The sequence below is a fragment of the Aquarana catesbeiana genome, linkage group LG07 (genome assembly GCF_042186555.1).
Source record: "Aquarana catesbeiana isolate 2022-GZ linkage group LG07, ASM4218655v1, whole genome shotgun sequence".
Lineage (NCBI taxonomy): Eukaryota > Metazoa > Chordata > Amphibia > Anura > Ranidae > Aquarana > Aquarana catesbeiana.
Window position 1 is genome coordinate 164,413,653 of NC_133330.1, and position 21,735 is coordinate 164,435,387.

The 21,735-nt window shown below is 43.1% G+C and overlaps 1 protein-coding gene across 2 annotated transcripts in view; it reads left to right on the top strand.

Moving 5' to 3' along the window:
- SELL (selectin L) overlaps positions 1–21,735 on the top strand; it is a 354,075-nt gene that overhangs the window by 295,876 nt on the left and 36,464 nt on the right. For both annotated transcript variants that reach the window (XM_073592840.1, XM_073592841.1), the window contains one exon: positions 16,010–16,138. In XM_073592840.1, the coding sequence (XP_073448941.1) occupies positions 16,010–16,138 (129 nt within the window). The remainder of the gene's footprint in view (positions 1–16,009; positions 16,139–21,735) is intronic.

A 21,735-nucleotide genomic window follows, 5' to 3' on the forward strand; every position in this document is an offset into this window, starting at 1 on the left:
TATACTAACCACGAAACGCTTAGAGCTTTCCTATGATGCGACGTCACAGTCTCCCATGTTTTACCATCTTATCTGATTATCATTACAATACTATTATGAACCAATTTATTGCTGGTTTTACATTTATATGCTACCATTACAATTGGCTTACATACCTTAGGTATACTATAATAATTGCTTACCTGTTCTAAGTGCAATATGTATCATTATAAGATTTATATGTTACCTATTATCGACTATGCCAATTGTTTTCATTCACTTTCTACTATGTTACAATGTCCTGTATGCCTTTTGTACTCAATAAAATATGTTTACATTCATTGGTTTATAGTATGTCATGTAGCAATGTGCTTCATATAAAGTCCCAACCTCTCTTTTTATTCTAAATTATCGGGGATGGAGGTAAATCGTAGTTATTGCCTCATATAAAGTCACAACCCTTATTTATTTTCTCAATTTAATAGGGATGGAAGCACACTGCTACACCATTTTATCCCTCATACTTTCTGTGGCCAAACTCAGCCATTTTATTCTTTATTTATTCAGTGGCTTACACTGCCGGTCGGGGTTTGGTTAATTCGTTGTCCCCGGGAGCTGTGACCCATACCAGGTACTTCCCTCCCCCTCCCCTGTGTGGGGGATGTGGGAAGTTTCCCGCTTTGGGTCGACACCCCGCCTGCACATCATGCGTCATGGTGCCAATTTTGACGTCACGGCCCCGACGTGTATATACATCCTGTGTGTATCATGAAGGAGGTTGTTGCGCCATTATGCTGAGTGTCGGTATTTGCTCAAGCGATGGCACCGCCCTCCCTTTTTCAGGATGCGTGTCGTTGGTGGTCACCCTTAGTTCATCGGCTGCAATATACACCTTATGCACTGTGCCATTATCCTTGGTTTGTCTTTCTTTTATCCACTGTTGCACCTTTTGCTATCCTTTCACATTACTGCTCAAGCATTTTGTGGTTTTTTATACCCCCTCCTAGATATCCCTTCATTCACCAGGCCGGTTTTCACTATATTACAATACCCAGCTCACCATCCCTTTTTCTATCTGCCACTATACACCATCTATACTTGGTTGTGGCTGTTATCACTCTTTCACATCTACTTCCCTACTCCACGGGCTATCTTGCTCAGTTATCACTCTATATGTGGAGCCTGGTCTTACTCCTTTTGGTTTGAGCCATGTTATTCACACATTCATCTTTCTAATTCACTCGTTTCTATGCTCACTTGGGTGTGATCTCTCTCTCCAGCATTCAGTTTTTACCATCAGCTTATTGTGCAACTATCTATTTTTACAGATATTCATTGGAGCTATCTGCAATATGAATACTATATTTTACCACTTACACAGAATACAGCTGAAGTACTGGATATCTTTATCTACACGTTTTCCTTCTGGTTGTTGGTGCTGCCGCCATGCCTTAGGGTTATACTGCCTCAGTTCCCGGGGATGACGTTATATCTAGCATCATTGCATTATGGTTATCACTTACAATTTTACCCATATACTACAACTAGGTAAGAGTGGTTGGGATCCCTTTTGCTCCCCCTCTTTCCTTTTATGTTTTATATTTTGTTTTTTATTATACCAATTTTGTAAATCTTTTCTAGATATTCCCAACCCCTGCATCTGCTCCTGACAAGTGGTATACTAACCACGAAATGCGTAGAGCTTTCCTATGATGCGACGTCACAGTCTCCCATGTTTTACCATCTTACCTAATTATCATTATAATACTATTATGAACCAATTTATTGCTGGTTTTACATTTATATACTACCATTACAATTGGCTTACATACCTTAGGTATACTATAATAATTGTTTACCTGTTCTAAGTGTAATATGTATCATTATAAGGTTTATATGTTACCTATCATCGACTATGCCAATTTTTTTCATTTGTTTTCTATTATGTTACAATGTCCTGTATGCCTTTTGTACTCAATAAAATATGTTTAAATTCATTGGTTCATAGTATGTCATGTAGCAATGTGCTTCATATAAAGTCCCAACCTCTCTTTTTATTCTGTCACACAAATCTTGTCGGAAATTCCGAACGTCAAGAATGCGGTAACGTACAACACGTACAACGAGCCGAGAAAAATGAAGTTCAATAACCAGTGCGGCTCTTCTGCTTGATTCCGAGCATACATGGTAACTTTGTGCATCGGAATTGTGTACACACGATCGGAATTTACGACAATGGATTTTGTTGTCGGAAAATTTGAGAACCAGCTCTCAAATTTTGTGCAAATTCCGATGGAAAATGTCCGATGGAGCCTACACACAGTCGGAATTTCCGACAACAAGCTCCCCGTCGGAAAATCCTATCGTGTGTACGGGGCATTAGTGTTGTAGAGCTGGTAGAGTAGGTGGGTCTTGAGTGGTTTAGCAAAAGAAGGCAGGCCTAACACCTGGTAAGTGGTTTAATGAGCTAAGTGCATTTTTGGCAGATCAACATGGATTTTTCTGTACTTGCAAGGTCTTTAAAGGAATAAAACATGGGAAATATGCATGTATTTTTTATTTTGCTCTGACACTCACTTTAACAGTCAAATGTCTCAACCTCACTGGGTAAAAGAAGTTGTAGTATTTGACAGTAATATGATGCACTGTCCCTTTAAATTGGATCTTATGTTGTGATACATAAATGTGCACAAAAAAAAAATGTGTGATGTCACTGCATGCCAGTGGGGTGGCATATACTGCGGCCGGCGTGTTTTACTGTGAAGCCTGTTATTCACTGCCTAAATGTAAGTGGATATAATCGTTTTTAATAAACCTTTCTATGCTGTATTACGCTACAAGCTTCTCCCTGCTTGCTTTTTATATGTGATTGTCTGATGAGTGATATAAGGATGATATAAAATCTAATCCTATTTGATTCGATCCTATATGGAGTAATTTCCAGGAGGCAGATCTGATATGGGTGTCACCTATTGCTGGACGGATAACATGCTTTTATGATCCCTGTGATTCAGGATCCACACCATTTGGTAAGCGGACATCTTCTTTAAAGCCACTTCAGTCTCCAGAAGATTTTACCCCCTTAATGACCAGAGCATTTTTTGCGATATGGCACTGCATCGCTTTAACTGACAATTCTGCTGTCGTGCGACGCTGCAACCAAACAAAATTTACGTCCTTTTTTTCCACAAATAGAAACTATTTTGGGACCACTGACATTTATACAGCGATCAGAGCTAATAATAGCCACTGATTACTGTATAAATGTCACTGGCAGGGAAGGGGTTAAACACTGGGGCGATCAAGGGGTTAAGTGTGTTCCCTCCGCGTGTTTTAACTGTAGGGGGGATGGGCTACCACTGGCATGACAGACATCACTGTTCCCGATGACAGGGAATAGAAGATCTTTGTCATGTTACTAGGCAGAACAGGGAAATGCTTTGTTTATATAGGCACTTCCCCGTTCCGCCTCTCCTTGCCGCGATCGCGGGCCGCCGCCAGACATCGAGTCTGCGGGACCTGCGAGCATGCTCCTGCTTTTGCGGACTGAGGTACAGGTACATCGGTTTGCGTAGGAGTGCCATTCTGCCAACGTATATCGACGTGAGCCAGTCGGCAAGTGGCTGAGGCTGGGTTCACACATGTGCAGTGCGAATCCCAGCTCTGTTTTCTCTGCAAAGAGAAAAAACAGCTGTTCAGCGGTTCCTCTCCGTTGTAGCTGTGGATCAGTGAGCAGGGAGAGGGGGAGGTGTAGTGAGGAGAAGAAGAGAATTTGTGTTCAGAACGGAATGCATCTGCGAATCAGATGTGTTCCCATAGAAGATAATGTGCTTGTAATTTACACAGAAAACGCACACTTTTTTTGCTCAATGCGCAGTGCGAATGCAACGCACATATGTGAACCAGATGCATTCAAATGAATGTATTTTAAAATGTCCTATCTATCCTAAATGTCGCATCTAATTCTCATAGGTGTGAATGGGGCCTAAAAGGGGCCTAAAAGGGGATAAATGGGGGGAGGGTTATGGCAAGTGACAAGAAAGTTCCCATGTTGCAAACAGCCATTGTAAACTATAGTGCCATTTGCACTACTAAAAATGATATGAAAAACACCAGAGCAAAATGTAATAATGCATTAAAGTGTTTGTTCACCAATGCCAGAAGTCTGCCAAGCAAAATAGGTGAGTTGGAAGCTCTGGTGCATGGGGAGAGCTATGATGTAATTGGTATTGCTGAAACGTGGCTTCAATCCTCACATGATTGGGCTATTAATATTCCTGGCTATGCACTCTTTCAGGGAGACAGGGTAAAAAGGAAAGGTGGCGGGGTCTGTCTCTATGTGAGAAGTGATCTCAAAGCAAGTGTGAAAGAGGACCTGGTTGATGGAGAGTGTGATGAGTCTGAAGGATTATGGGTGGAATTGCATATAGATGTGCGTAGTTCAAAGTTAATCATTGAAGTTTGTTATAGACCACCCAATGTTAACGAGGAGGTGGAGACTCAGCTCCTTGCACAGATGGAAAGGGCTACAAGGGCTGGGACGGTGATAATAACGGGGGATTTTAACTACCCAGAAATTGACTGGAGTAATGGCACTGCTGGGACAGTTAAAGGGCAAACATTTATAAACCTATTACAGCACAATTTTATGGTCCAGTTTATTGAGGCCCCAACTAGGAATGAAGCTCTGTTGGACCTGGTAATCTCAAACCATGCAGAGCTTATTACTAATGTTCAGATAAAGGAATACCTGGGCAGCAGTGATCATAACATGATTTCATTTGATGTTAGCTGTAAACAAGAAATACTTACGGGAAAGATAAAAACACAACTTCAAGAGAGCAAATTTTCCAAGGATGAGGGCTGCTCTCCAGGATTTAGACTGGGAGGGAATATTGGCATCGATAAACACAGAACAGAAATGGGAATTCTTCAACAAGACTGTTTGGGACCTCACTGCAAAGTATATTCCCAAGGGCAATAAGTTTAAACGGCTAAAAATAAAACCTGCAAAAATATATAAATATGGCGTTCGCAAATATGATAAAAGTGAACAAAAAAACACAAAATATATAGTGAACAAAACAAAGTCCAAATAAAGTGACCAAAAGTGCTTCAATCCACGGTGAAGGAAAAACAAAACTGCTTCAAAGCTATTCAGGTGTACAACAACACCCCCTCATGTGTCTCCACTCACCAGATCGAGATGACCCCCAGCTTTGCAGTCTAGGGGTCGCTTCAGGCTTGGTAATGGTATCCAAAGATATCCAGAAATGGTGATTTGAACGTCAGATCATCAAATGAGAGATTCTTTATAAAGGTTCTCAGCGGAATAAACAGGTACCCAAAAAGATATAAAGAATGGAACTAATAGTGAAGTACCATTAAAAAAGGTTTATTGCACAAGGGGATGGGTACTTACACAATTTAAGATGAAAACAGGCATAAAAAAGGAACTGTGTATATAACAAACGCCGTTCCTGGCGTGCGTTCCACGAGACCGGAAGTGTGTTCCACGAAACCGGAAGTGACGTCAGTAATACCGGAAATTGCGACAACGCGTTTTGCCCTCCTACAGGGCCTCATCAAAAGTCTTTGATGCCCTGTCCATAATGGGGGTGGTATTGACACAGCCCCGAATGATCCACAATGGCTCAAATGTGATATGGTCCAGAAATATTTAGACAGAATAAAGGTGGATAAAGCACCTGGACCTGATGGCATCCACCCACGGATCCTAAAAGAATTGAGCTCTGTAATTTCAAAGCCATTGTATCTAATTTTTAGGGACTCATTAATGACAGGAATAGTACCACTGGATTGGCGGAGGGCGAACGTGGTGCCTATAGACCTGTTTAACTTCTATAGTCGGGAAGATACTGGAGCATTTAATAAAAGACCACATAGATGAGTTCTTGCTGGAAAAAAACATTTTAAACAACAGACAGCATGAATTCATGAAAGACAGAAGTTGTCAGACAAACCTGATTTCTTTTTATGAAGAGGTAAGTAAAACCTTGGAGAGGGGTGGCTGTGGACGTGGTATACTTGGATTTTGCAAAAGCGTTCGATACAGTTCCGCACACATGGCTCATGTGTAAGGTAAAGTCTACATGCTTGGAAATATCAGTTTGTAAATGGATAGAAAAGTCAGAATTCAGAGAGTAGTGGTTAATGATTCTTACTCTGAATGGTCTAAGGTTATCAGTGGTGTACCCCAAGGTTTAGTGTTGAGACCCTTTTAATATCTTTATAAATGATATTGGGTCTGGGATCAAAAGTAATATTTCTGTCTTTGCAGATACTTGATTTGATTGTAGCCATATTAGTGCAATTGTGACAGAGAAAAATGAGTACTGTCCGTGATACTTTTTTTTATTTGCACTAACATACAATTTTTCAGGACAAGCTTTCGGGGTATGTCCCCTTCTTCAAGGTCCAAGCAGTACTGATTCACAAATTTCTAAGCAGAATGTTAAAGAAAAAAAAAAAACACAACTCTGAGTCAAAGGAGAGAGAAGAAAAAAAAAGCGAAAAACAAAATAATACACGAAGACCTCAATGTTTTAGTTCTTAAAGGGAATTTCAGAACTATCCAGGAAAGGAAAACGTTTGAACCAAGAATGAGGCTAGGTTTCCACTATTGCGTCCCCAAAGTCGCGCGCTTTACACTGCGATTGTGCGTTGCGATTTGTGTTGCGTTTTGTTGCGACTTTAATTACGACTTTGTGCGACTTGGATGTTCTGCGATTTAGTCCTAGTGATGTAATTCCTTATCCTGCTTATTTATTGCCCCTTCCTGTTTGGTTGTCTCGTGTTGTATGTTTGTTAGCAAACATGTTGGCTATGCAGTATGTTGGGTCAGCAGTCATTTTGGCTTCTGTAGCAGCATTTATAGATCAAGAAGAGGAGGATAACCGGAGGAGGAGAAGGCATCGCTTTTGGATACATCCCATCATTGCCCAAAGGGAAGTGAGAGGCCAGTTTGGGGTCCTTTACAATGACCTCCGGGCTCATGATGAAAAATTTTTCAACTATACAAGGATGTCAATTAGAAGGTGAGAACATTTTTTGATGTCAACTTGCAAATGCTGCCAGATATATTTCTCAAAATGTGTATATGCCTGGTCATTATTACTCTTTTTAGTATTTTTAGATTTGACTAGCTCGAAGTGTTAACTAGAACCTAATCAAATTGTTAGAAAAATGTAACTCCATTTGTAAATGTTTGATTTTTACATGGTCAGTGTAGATACTAGCCCTATTTTTTCTCTTTACAGTTTTGATGAATTGTTGGCTTTGCTCTCTAGTCATCTAGAGCGCCAAAACACCAGTTTCAGAAGGAGTATTCCATCTGCTGAAAGACTCATAATAACATTGAGGTAAATGTTCATACCTACTGTTTCTTCTTCTTAACTTCTATGTGGCTTTTGGAGATCCACATCATTCTTTCATCATCTTTACATGCAGTCCAAAAATAACTACTAGCATGTAATTGTGCGTAAGCTTGGTTTTAAAATCTTAACTCTGCCTCTACATCACCTGTGTCTTTCTCCTGCTCCTCTTCTTCCTTCTTCACTTCCTCAGGCACCTCCTTCCTAGCTCTGTTTTTTGGGTTTATTGATGTAGCTTAGTGTCAATATGTATCATTATCCTAAAATGTATGTACTTTTCCATTTTAGGTACCTGGCAACTGGACATTCCTTTTCCAGTTTGCATTTTGAATTTTTGGTTGGCAAAACTACAGTCAGCACTATTGTCCACGAGACCTGCCAAGACATATGGAATGTCCTTAGTGATTTGGTTCTGAAGAAGCCCACTTCCGACGATTGGTGCAAGAAAGCGGAACTTTTCTGGGATCGTTGCAATTTCCCAAATTGTCTAGGGGCAATTGACGGCAAACATATGAGGGTAGTGATGCCCATTGGCAGTGGAACAAAATACTATAATTACAAAAAATATTTTTCTTTTGTCTTACTTGCAGTGGCTGATGCCAATTATTGTTTCAGCTATATAGACATTGGATCATATGGCAGCAGCTCAGACTCAAGTATTTTCCAAAGGTCTTCCTTTGGAAGAATGTTGCGGGAAAATGCTCTGGACCTGCCACAGGACTGTCCGTTGCCAGGAACAAATGGGCCGCCAATGCCATTTGTGTTTGTTGGGGATGAGGCCTTTGCTCTCAGTGAGCATCTATTAAGGCCTTATTCAAATCGGTGTTTGAGTGAAGAGAAGCGAATCTTCAATTACCGCTTAACGAGGGCAAGACGAGTGGTAGAATGTTCTTTTGGCATTTTAGCCAACAAGTGGCGTTTGCTCCATACCCCCATTAATTTAAAAATGGAGAATGCAATATCTGCAGTAAAAGCAGCATGTGTTCTTCACAATTTTGTGAGAATTCGTGATGGCTATCTTTTTGAGGATTCCCTCATGCACGATCTGGAAGGTGCACAATGGAGTGCCAGTAGGGGCACCACCAATGGTGCCAGTGTGCGTGAGGGATTCTCATCTTATTTTCTGTCTGCTGCTGGTTCTGTCCCCTGGCAGCAGGATGCCATAGCATAATGTATGTCATGCATTTTCTGTGAATATTATTTTGATGTATGTTATGTTTCAGTGCATCCAAAAGCATAATAACAGGTAGTTTCCTCAAATTAGAAAAAAGGATAAGCCGAAAATGCACAATGTAAACAAAATTATTTTTATTTTTTTTGTTTTTGTGCAGGGAAGCACACAAAATTTTTGGGTTATGTGTTTGAGTGAACTACACCATTTTGTTTATTTTTTATCAAGCACAACAAATAGTGAAATAATAAACTATTTCTCTCAGAAAAACACGTAAATAAAATTATTTCAAAAATATAAAAAAATATCTGAATCTTTTTTACAAGACAACTCTTTTTGCAATAAGGCAAAAATAAAGAAATACGTTCCATGAACTTAAAATTACAACAGTTGTTGTTTTGGCCTCCTCAACCGAACAAGTCTTAAACACACCTCAATAATAATTGTAAATTACAATTGCTCGTATGTTTTGTTTTCAGTGGTCCCGGAAACTGAACTATTGGTTGGTCCAGGGAAATCCACTGATGGACCAGGGTAATATTTCCTTGCCAGAAAAGGCGGAACATGACTGGGTGTAGGCTGCCTAAGTTGGTGAGTGGTTGGGGGGCCAAGGGTAGAGGTAGTGGGGTCAGGAATTGGATGCAACATGCGTGGCCTTGAGGGATTCAGTATATTACCATACTGGTCACAGTATGGACGGTTTATTGGTGGAGCATACTGTGTACTTGGAAAGTGAGTGTATTGTTGATAAGGGGGATATTGGGGAAGGGGGGGTTGCATATATGCTGAGGATGTTGTTGGCCCCTCACCCACAAATGATTGAGCAGTTGACATTAAAGCCATCCTGAGTGCATATTTTTTCTCAGGGGGTACCTGTTTACATATGCCTAAAATTACAGTGAGAAATGCTGTGTCTTCACACTGGTTTTCAGCCATTTTAGTGGACATCTGATTGACTACCTCTAAAATTTTATCCATGGGTTTACCAGGCCGGGCACTGACCCTTGAAGACCTTCGCAAAGGCCTAGAGACATTGCTAGGTCCTGGTTCTGCATCCTCCTCATTCATTGAGTTTGATGTTGACCTTGCTTCATCTATGAACAGTTCCTTGTCAACATTGTCTTGGAATTGTTCTTGCTCCTCCTCCTCCGCAGCTTCCTCTGCCTCATCTTCTGCTGCCAAACCCTGTGTGCTGTCTTCCCAGCTTGCTTGGGTTCTGAAATACAAATCACATATTTTTAAAGTAAGCATTACTATTTGATATGTAGAATTCGTAACATATGCCTGCTGATAACTTACTCTCGCATTTCCAACACTGGTTTCAAAAATTCAAGATCCCCGGCATGGGCATATGGGGCTAATCTTTTAGAGCCGGAACCACTCCTTCCTTCTTTTAATTTGCGTAAGTACCGGTTGTAGCAGTCTTTGAGACTTCTCCATCGAGTTTGTAACGAGTGCACTACAAAATATAAAGCAAAGTATACATTTTTTAAAACAAATTTAGTCACTGCCTATAGGTCATTCATTTGCTAGGCTGCATAATTGATATGGATGGTGTTAAAACAACCGCTACATATATTACCCATGACACCTACATAATTTGACATGTGCTGGAGGATGTTGACAGGGCCATCTTTAATATTATTTAATATTATTAGGACCGTGGACAAAAATTATTTGCTGGCCCACACACACAGATTTACTTTCCTGCAGCCACAGGTTACAGGAAAGTAACTATATAAATGACACCATCAACACAGATAGTGTTGACATGGGATTACCTCCTGCCAAACCATTGTGATCTCCTGCCAGGAGAAGCGGTCCCCACCAAGAAAAAACAGTGCACACAACCATTGGTTACAGAAAGTGTTAAGCAGCATATATCAACCACTTACTTTTTGTAGAACGTTCTGTGGCTGAGAAAGAGTCCCATGTCTCATAATATATGCGAGCCACCTCCAACCATGCTCTCTCCTTCTTTGCATGATCTTTGTAACCTGGATCTCTGAGGTCATATATTGCCGGACGTTGTCTGACAAGCCTAATAATTTCCTCATTGTCATGCACTTGTCGCTTATTTTTTTTTGCCCTAGGCATGCTTCCTGCTGTCTTCCACACTCACATACATCGATATAGGAAGTGATGTATTTGGGAGGAGCAGAGATCATGTGCTTCCATAGACTTCCGTGGAAGTCGCAACAAAGTCGCGGTGTCAGACATGTACATACGACTTCATTGCGACTTAATACCTTTCTATGGAGAACAAGTCGCACCGAAGACGGAACAAAGTAGTGCAAGAACCTTTTTTCGAGTCGCTGCGACTTGAGTCGCACCAATGAGAACGGGGACCATTGAAATACATGGGTTTTGACTTGTCATGCGACTTGACATGTGTCAAGTCGCAAAATAAGTCGCACTAGTGGAAACAGAGCCTGATACTTCTTTTTGACATGAATGGGCTGAATTACCTTGCCCATTATACTAAAGTTTTATGACCCCCTCTGTGACTATCACCACCCCCCCCCCCCTTCCATTCTATAGCTCTCCCTCTGTCTTATCTCACTAACTCTGCTGCTATCTTTATTACCATTGATTTGTATGTGTTTGTTTTTCTTTTTTTTTTTCTTCTATCTCCTTTCCCTCAGAGTTTTTTTTTTTTCTTTAACATTCTGCTTAAAAAATTGTGAATCAGTACTGCTTGGACCTTGAAGAAGGGGACATACCCCGAAAGCTTGTCCTGAAAAATTGTATGTTAGTGCAAATAAAAAAAGTATCACGGACAGTACTCAATTTTCTCTGTCTTTGCAGATGACACTCAGCTGTGCAGTGGAATTACGTCCTTACAGGATGTCTCCAATTTACAAGCTGACCTCAATGCACTGTCTAATTGGGCGACTATGTGGCAGATGAGGTTTAATGTTGAGAAATGTAAAGTTATGCACTTGGGGGCTAAGAATATGCATGCATCATACATGCTAGGGGGAGTACAACTGGGGGAATCCATAGTGGAGAAGGATCTGGGAGTTTTGGTAGATCATAAGCTCAATAATAGCATGCAATGCCAAGCTGCGGTTTCCAAAGCGAGCAAAGTCCTTTCTTTTATTAAGAGAGGTATGGACTCCAGAGAGAGAGATATAATTTTACCCCTGTTCAAATCATTAGTAAGACCTCATCTAGAGTATGCAGTTCAGTTTTGGGCACCAGTTCTCAAAAAGGATATCAGGAAACTGGAGAAAGTGCAGAGAAGAGCAACCAAACTGATAAGAGGCATGGAGGAGCTCAGCTATGAGGAAAGATTAGAGGAACTGAATTTATTCACTCTTGAGAACAGGAGAATAAGGGGGGATATGATCAACATGTTCAAATATATAAGGGGTCCATATAGTGAACGTGGTGTTGAGTTATTCTCTTTACGGTCAACACAGAGGACACGGGGGCACTCTTTACGTCTAGAGGAAAAGAGATTTTATCTCCAAATACGGAAAGGTTTCTTCACAGTAAAAGCTGTGAAAATGTGGAATAGACTCCCGCCAGAGGTGGTTCTGGCCAGCTCAGTAGATTGCTGTAAGAAAGGCCTGGATATTTTCCTAAATGTACATAATATAACTGGGTACTAACATTTATAGGTAAAGTTGATCCAGGGAAAATCTGATTGCCTCTTAGGGGATCAGGAAGGAATTTTTTCCCCTGCTGTAGCAAATTGGAGCATGCTCTGCTGGGTTTTTTTGCCTTCCTCTGGATCAACTGTGGGTATAGAATTGGGTATATTGGATTGTACGATATTTTTTATTTTATTTATTTATTTTATGGTTGAACTGTATGGACTTGTGTCTTTTTTCAACCTGACTAACTATGTAACTATGTAACTATGTAACTTTGAGATCCTACTGCACATCAAGCCTTTTTTTACATGTGGACTATTTTTTGATGTTTTGAGTTATTGCTTGTTAACTACTGCTCAGAATTTGTTTAAAGGGTCACTCAAGATCCAGTCACTACTTATTTTGTGCATTGCTTATTTTGCACATTATGCTTGTTTGCACTTTATTATTTGCAAATTAGACATTTTAGGTCCATATTGTTTGTACATTATTTACACATTGTTTTGTCTACATTTATGTATTGATCACAACATAAGATCCAATTAAAAGGTAAAGCGCACTATTTTTTGAAGATTTGCTCATTTGCTCAGTGTCGTTAGTATATAGATTGCAGCAGTTCCATCAGGTTTATTTAAAGTGTTTGTTAACCCAAAAAATAAATAAAAATAAAGATCCTGTTGCTGTGTATTTTGGCCCCTGTATCACCTGAAATACCTGGCTGATATTGACAATTTCTACCCTCCCCTCTGTACGCTGACCACAATGTATCAGGGCTGCTTGGCCCTGACACCATTGTCAGTGTACGTGCCTCCGTCATGCGCTGCTATCTGCAGCTCTCCTGTCTCCCTCTGTCCTCCTCCCCCCTTCTTTCCAGTCATCTCTTACTATCGCTGATCTGCTACTCTCCCCACTGCTTCAAAACTAACTGATCTGTATATCATTCCCTCTGTCAGATAAAAAGCTGTGTCCTAGTGCCTGTGCTTTATAATAAAAAAAAAAAAAAGATTTCTACCCGTTTTAACAGTGTCTTCCAGTGATCACATGACTCCTGGCTCTGAGCTCCTCTCCTCCCCTCCTCTCTGGCTGACGTCAGCAGGGGAATGTCCACCCCGCCCACTGGAGATATTAGACGGGGAGGGCTAAAAGCCTGGAATCATCTTATTGCTGGGAGATGCTGTTAAAATAGGTAGAAATCTTTTTTTTTTTTTTATAAAGCACAGGCACTAGGATGCAGTTTTTTTATCTGACAGAGGGGATGATATAAAGACAAGATAGTGGCTTAACAATCGGGATGAGCCGAACACCCCCCGTTTCGGCTCGCACCAGAACATGCGAACAGACAAAAAATTTGTGCGAACATGAAAAATCAAAAGTGTTCATTTTAAAGGCTTATATGCAAGTTATTGCCATAAAAAGTGTTTGGGGACCCGGGTTTTTAAAACAGCCTTTTTTTCAGGAGCAGTGATTTTAAAGCACCTTGTCCCCATGTTGATGGGGACAAGGGCCTCATCACCACAACCCTTGCCCGGTGGTTGTGGGGGTCTGCGGGCGGGAGCTTATCGGAATCTTTAAGCCCCCTTTAACAAGGGGGCCCCCTAGATCCCAGGCCCCTCCCTATGTGATTGGGTAGGGATACATTGTACCCCTACCCATTCACCAAAAAAAGTGTCAAAAATTAAAAATGGCAGCAGACAGTTTTTGACAATTCCTTTGTTCCACGATGTAGATCCATCGTCAATCATGGGGCTGACGGTCCAGAGAAAAAGAAAAAAAAACGGAAAAACTTTGCCTCATTAGGAGGCGTCCCACTGACTGCCATTTTTTCACTTTTTTTAGCCAAGGGCAGGGCCACCAGGTGATGTAAATGGGTGACCCCGCCCCTTCTGATGTTATATGATGTAGAAGGTTGTCATTTTGATGAAGAAGGTTGAACCTTCGAAACGCATTAGCCAGCAGCAGTTCGTACGTCCCCCTCTCTAGGACTCGGAGACTGCTATCAGTGGACAGCCTGCTATATGTCTAAGACTGTTATAAGCATGACTTTCTTCCTACCTTTGTGAGTAGTTTTTATTTATGCTTTTTGAATAAATATACTAAAGGATAATGCACTAGGCTGGTGCGCCCTCTTTTCTTCTTTTCTGTCTATCACCAGGATATCCCTATCTGGAGGGCAGCAAGGCTGAAAGCTATTGTCAATTCTGATCCTTTGAACGACTTAATCAACACACCTGTGCGCAAGAGTATTTGCTTTTTTGTTGTACTGTTCACCCGGTTACGTAACCGGGTGGCCCCGCCCTTGGCTATATAACAGCTGTCACCACGAAAAAGGCTGCAGTCGGCAGGACGCCTCCCATCAAGGCAGAGTTTTTCTGTTTTGTTTTTTTTTCTCAGGACTGTAGGCGCCGTGATTGACGATGGATTGTCAAAAACTGTCTGCTGTCGTTTTTACTTTTTTGACACTTTTTTGGTGAATGGGTAGGGATACAATGTACCCTATACCCATTCACATGGGGAGCGGGATCTGGGGGCCCCCTTGTTAAAGGGGGCTTCCAGATTCCGATAAGCCCCCCGCCCACAGACCCCCACAACCACCGGCATGGGTTGTGGGGATGAGGCCATTGTCCCCATCAACATGGGGACAAGGTGCTTTGGGGGGGACCCCAAAGCACCCTTCCCATGTTGAGGGCATGTGGCCTGGTATGGTTCAGGAGGGGGGCACTCTCTTGTCCCCCCCTTTTCCTGCGCTCTGTCAGGTTGTATGCTCAGATAAGGGTCTGGTATGGATTTTGGGGGGACCCCACGCCATTTAAAAAAAAAATTGTCACGGGGTTCCCATTAAAATCCATACCAGACCTGAAGAGCCTGGTATGGATTTTGGGGGGACCCCCACGCCATTTAAAAAAAAATTTGGGCGCAGGGTTCCCCTTAACCACTTCAATATACTGTGTTATATAAATACACTGCCTGCACTGACTGAATATAAAGTCTACACTGAATATATAGGCTAGGCTACACTATATATATATATATATATATATATATATATATATATATATATATCAAATACACTGCCTGCACTGGCTTTAATATAGAGTCTACACTGAGTATCTAGTCTACGCTGAATGCAGAATATATATATATATATATATATATATATATATATATATATATATATATATACACACTAGACTGTATATATATATATATATATATATATATATATATATATATATATATATATATATATATATATATATATATATATATATATCTCAAATACACTGCTACTAACTAACCTGCCTGCCTAATCTAGCTCAAACTATCTCCGTCCACACACTATACACGGCCGCTTAGCCTTACATAGCCTTACATAGTGTGGGGAGTGGACTTAGTCCCCCTGAGCCATGATTGATCAAAGGCACCCTGCCTTTGGCCAATTATGGCTGTCTCAGCAGAGCATGCTGTGATTGGCCAAAGCATTCAGGTCAGGTGCATGCTTTGGCCAATCATCATACAGCAATGCCCTGCGATCTCCACACACCCCAAAATATTCGCAAACGGGCGAACACCCGATGTCCGAGTCGAACCTACGTAATTAAACCTTGGTTTTGGGTGCACCAAGCATAAGATTTTTTTTTTTATATTATATGATGTAAATTGCCAAAAAAAGTCAAAGTCAAAAAAGTCAAAAGTTCTAGTGAATTGTTTACTCAAACTTTTAATAGGGTTTTTCTTCTTTTTGTTTATCTTAGCATGGTAAATTCAGAAAAAAACCCATATGCTTATTCATGCATATGGCTTGATTTATTAGTTGTAAGATGAACAGCATTTGCATTAATTTTTCTTTTGGTTTATTCCCATAGAAAATGTGAACCTCCTGCATTCTCAGATCGATCATCAGAGACCAGTGTTTATATTAGGTTTGGCAACTGCTGCCAGTGCTTTAACCCTAGCACTAGCTTTGTGGCTAATTCATCGACGATTTAAAAAAGGTAATTGTTTTCCAAAATGTACATGACTTTAAATTTCCATGCAAAAATACTGCCAATAATTCTCATTCAATACAACATTGTCATTTTGAGAAGACCTGATATTGATATGTAATGAAAGTGGACATAAAGCCAACATTTTTTTTAATTGGGTAGGATAGAGTTAAACCCTCTGTCAGTTATTTTGTGCAGTTTGTGTCATGTTGGGAAGGTTTCCTTTCACTCTGTGTCCTAGAGATGCAAAGTGAAAGGAAATCTCTACTTAGTGAGGAGACTTCCTTCTTTAGCCAGTTGTCATAGACAAAGGCAAAGCTAGTGGAAAGAAGATTTTGCCCCAGAAAAGCTGATTCCTGCATGCCAATTAGGTTTACCTTCATTTGCTGATGAGAACAACATTGAAGCAAATCAAGTATATATTAAATATAATTTCTAGAGGAAGTTACAAAACCAAAAAATGACAATTTTCTATTATCTAGAGCTTATTCTACAATCTATATTAAAACTTTCATAGAACTTTGTCCACATACATACTGTAGAAAGAAAATATCAAAAAAGTATGTGGCATTTTAGTGTGAGCTGTATAGATCCTATTGGTTCTACATCAGGCCATCTATTACAAGCCAGTGAAGTGGTCAGTGCTGGGATTTCCTGAAGTCTGCTGGGAAACCGACAACTCTGAGTGTGTTAATCTCTTGTGTTTCCCTCATTGCTCACTGGTTCCTCCTGCCGACTTCTATGGACAGGATGCAGTAATAAAAATAATAATAATTTGTCCCCACTTGTTTGTTGTTTTGTACTGTTTATGTCTCAATGGGAACATACGTTTGGGTGAACTCATTGATCTACAATTTTTGCCGACTTGCTCAGTGGTCTTTAAATGATGACTGCACAGCAGACCTGAAGACCTGGAAGTGTACATTCCAATTAAGGAGGTGACCAAATAGATAACACGGCCCTAATAAGAAATGTAATGGAATGTTTTTGGTTCACCAGGGTAGATACCATTATTTGCTCCAGTGGGCAAATACTTGCTTTGCCTAAAGATATACTTGAATTGAAAATAAAAAATGCGAACTATCAGCACAATCAATTTTGACTGGTAATGTGAAAATATATCTCAATATGTTGCTAGCTATAACACCACACAGTGATTCCACTTCAATAACACAAAACAAAATGATCATCTAAAGGTGCAGCGCAACAAAAATAAAATCAATAAATGTCCATAAATTAATCATGAAATATGCCATGTCTGCCATGTTTGAAGAAGGTCAAGATTGTGTACCCTTACAACTGTCATGAAATGGTTCACCCGTTGGTGTCACTGTCAGTCTCTTGGATCGCAGTTCCAGTGTCCACCAGCGGGTGTCTTCCAACATCTAGGACCTGTAGTAAGAGGACTCACCTGCTGGTGGCACTGTTGCATCCTTGGGCCGTAGTACCGGTGTCCATCAGCGGGTGTTTCTGGCAGTGTAGAGCAGACAGCTCTGCGCTCAGGTGTAACATGAGGTCAATTACTGCAGCCTTATAAATACCTGGCAAGCCCTCACATGCTTGCCTTGGTATCTTTCTTCCTTGCGCCCTGACCTGTAATCTGTATCTGTAACCTGTATCTCTATCTGTACCTGAACCTGAGCCTGTATCCGATCCCATCCTGATCCTGTCCCTCCTGTGTTCCTATTCCCTTGTAGCCATATCCCATCCATTATCTCCCTCTCCTATCCTGCCCTTGTTCAGTTGCTGATCCCCTGTGTATGACCCTTGTCTGGATTACGTGTTTGATTTCGGTACTTCCCTTTGGCTGTATATATTATCTGTTGTCTGTGGGTTTCTGTTGGTTGGTTGAGCACTATTTGTATTTGGGTTGTTTGTTTATTTATATCATTTATCTTAAATAAACATTATTCTTATTCACTTTACATGCGTTTTGGTTTCCTCTTTGCAGTCCACACAATCTGGTCACACCTGTTCATGACAGTATACCAAGGCCATCTCTGACCAGAAGTGGCTGCACAGGGGAACCATCTCAGTTCTGTTTCACATTGCTGGGATGAATTCAGATATAATTGTTTATTATGCTCTGCTGACAACAGAGAGTTCTGAATATCTCCGCCAGACATTGAAAGGGTGGTCCAGTGATCAGCTGCTGGAGATTATCCGTTTAGCTCACTCTGTGGTCGATCAGGGCAGTATACTGTTTGAGGATGTTCAGCCTTTGATTGGAATGTGTACAGAGCTGGCTCTGCCTTGTATCCCAAAGGGCCATGATGACTTTTCTCCCCCCTTCAGCATTCACCAGGTTGCGTCCTTAGTATGGCTGTTGGAGGATGACTCTGCATCCTTTTTGGAGCATTATTCGGTTTGTCCCAAACAGTTGTTGAAAGATTGTATAGATGAAGTGCAGTCCCTGGTCAGACAGAGGGTATGTGAGCCCACTTTTGTGCTACCTGTACTTCAGGCATGGTCAGACCTGTTATGCCCAGCTTCTGTCAGCTCTCCACAAACCAGACCTGCTACTAAACACCTGCCTGCTCAGATGTCCTTTCTCCCATCACCCCTGGCAACCTCAGCTACAGTCCAATATACCCTGCACCCCACCAAGTATCAATACCCTGTTTCTACTTCCTGCACCTATCCTGCCTTTAACCCACCGGCCTCTTCTCTAATACCTGCAACTTCCCCACAAGAACTTCCTCTGGCCACTGTTCCCCCTTCCTTACCATATCCCAGCCCTTGCTTTCAGCATGCCTCACCTACTGTCTACAGTCCTACAGCCACCTACAGATCTCCAGCAGTTAAGCCAAAGAAGAAACGGAAGTTCTTCCCCACTCACACTATCCTGCCAGTAACCCAACTTGCTTCCACACCAACCAACCTGTTCCAGCCAGCGTTCATGCCAGTTGAACTTGATGACCCACCTAAACCTGCCAACCCAGTGCCTGCTATCCAGCCTGATGTGCCTGCCTTCCAGCTCAAAGTACCTACCTTCCAGTCTGATGTGCCCGCTTTCCAATCTGATGTCTTGATGCCTGCCTCCCAGCTCAAAGTCTCGGTGCCTGCCTTCCAGCCTGATCTGCCTGCCTTCCAGCCTGATGTGCCTGTCTTCCAGCCTGATGTGCCCGCTTCCCAGTCTGATGTCTTGATGCCTGCCTTCCAGCCCAAAGTCTCGGTGCCTGCCTTCCAGTCTGATTGTCCTGCCTTCCAGTCTGATGTGCCTACCTTCCAGTCTGATGTGTCCACTTTCCAGTCTGATGTACCCGCTTTTCAGTCTGATGTCCCGATGCCTGCCTTCCAGCCCAAAGTCTCGGTGCCTGCCTTCCAGCCTGATGTGCCTGCCTTCCAGCTTGATGTGTCTACCTTCTGGTCTGATTTGCCCGCTTCCCAGTCTGATGTTTTGATGCCTGCCTTCCAGCCCAAAGTCTCGGTGCCTGCCTTCCAACCTGATGTGCCTACCTTCCAGTCTGATGTGTCCACTTTCCAGTCTGATGTACCCGCTTTCCAGTCTGAAGTCTCGGTGCCTGCCTTCCAGCCTGATGTGCCTACCTTCCAGTCAGATGTGTCTGCTTTCTAGTCTGATGTCTTGATGCCTGCCTTCTAGCCTGAAGTCTCGGTGCCTGCCTTACAGCCTGATGTATCTACCTTCCAGTCTGATGTGCCCACTTTCCAGCCTGATGTCTCGATGCCTGCCTTTCAGTCTGATGTGCCCACTTTCCACTTGGTGCCCGATTTCCAGTCTGATGTGCCTGCCTTCCAGCCTGGTGTCTCGGTGCCTGCCTTCCAGCCTGATGTCTCGGTGCCTGCCCTCCAGCCGGATGTCTCGGTGCCTGCCTTCCAGCTTGATGTGCCCGCTTCCCAGTCTGATGTGCCTGCTTCCCAGTCTGATGTCCTGATGCCTGCCTTCCAGCCCAAAGTCTTGGTGCATGTCTTCCAGTCTGATGTGCCCGCTTCCCAGTCTGATGTCCTGATGCCTGCCTTCCAGCCCAAAGTCTCGGTGCCTGCCTTCCAACCTGATGTGCCTACCTTCCAGTCTGATGTGTCCACTTTCCAGTCTGATGTACCCGCTTTCCAGTCTGAAGTCTCGGTGCCTGCCTTCCAGCCTGATGTGCCTACCTTCCAGTCAGATGTGTCTGCTTTCTAGTCTGATGTCTTGATGCCTGCCTTCTAGCCTGAAGTCTCGGTGCCTGCCTTACAGCCTGATGTATCTACCTTCCAGTCTGATGTGCCCACTTTCCAGCCTGATGTCTCGATGCCTGCCTTTCAGTCTGATGTGCCCACTTTCCACTTGGTGCCCGATTTCCAGTCTGATGTGCCTGCCTTCCAGCCTGGTGTCTCGGTGCCTGCCTTCCAGCCTGATGTCTCGGTGCCTGCCCTCCAGCCGGATGTCTCGGTGCCTGCCTTCCAGCTTGATGTGCCCGCTTCCCAGTCTGATGTGCCTGCTTCCCAGTCTGATGTCCTGATGCCTGCCTTCCAGCCCAAAGTCTTGGTGCATGTCTTCCAGTCTGATGTGCCCGCTTCCCAGTCTGATGTCCTGATGCCTGCCTTCCAGCCCGAAGTCTTGGTGCCCGCTTCCCAGTCTGATGTGCCCACTTCCCAGTCTAATGTGCCCGCTTCCCAGTCTGATGTGCCCGCTTCCCACTCTGATGTCCTGATGCCTGTCTTCCAGCCCGAAGTCTTGGTGCATGCCTTCCAGCCTGATGTGCCCGCTTCCAAGCCTGATGTGCCCGCCTTCCTGCCTGATGTGCCCACCATCCAGCCTGATGTCTCGGTGCCTGCCTTCCAGCTTGATGTCTCCACTTCCCCATCTGATGTGCCCGCTTCTCAGTCGGATGTCTTGGTACCTGCCTTCCAGCCTGGTGTCTCGTTGCCTGCCTTCCAGCCAGATGTCTTGATATTGGTGTCTCAGCCTGGAGTTTCGGTGCCCATGTGTCAGCCTGGAGTTTCAGTGCCCGTGTGTCAGCCTGGAGTTTCGGTGCCCGTTACCCATTCTGCTGAGCTGGTGCCCGTTACCCAGTCTGCTGAGCCGGTGCCCGTTACCCAGTCTACTAAATCGGAGTTCGTCACTTGGCCTGTTAAGCCAGTACCCGTTATTCGGCTTGCCGGACCAGTGCCCGGTGTCCAGCTTGCTGGGCCGGGGCCCGTTACCCAGCCTGCTGAGCCGGTGCCTGTGATCCAGCCTGCCCTTACGGTGCTCGCTGTTCGGCCTAACGTTCCAGAGCCTGCTGCCCAGCTCAACGACCCGGAGCCTGCTGCCCAGCGCGACGACCCAGAGCCTGCTGCCCAGCTCGACGACCCGGAGCCTACTGCCCAGCTCGACGACCTGGAGCCTGCTGCCCAGCTCGATGACCCGGACCCTGCTGCCCAGCCTGTAGTAAGAGGATTCACCTGCTGGTGGCACTGTTGCATCTTTGGGCCATAGTACCGGTGTCCACCAGCGGGTGTACTCCAGCAGTATGGAGCAGACAGCACCCTCTGCGCTCAGGTGTAACATGAGGTCAATTATGAGCCTTATAAATACCCGGCAAGCCCTCACATGCTTGCCTTGGTATCTTTCTTCCTTGCGCCCTGACCTGTAACCTGTATCTGTAACCTGTATCTGTATC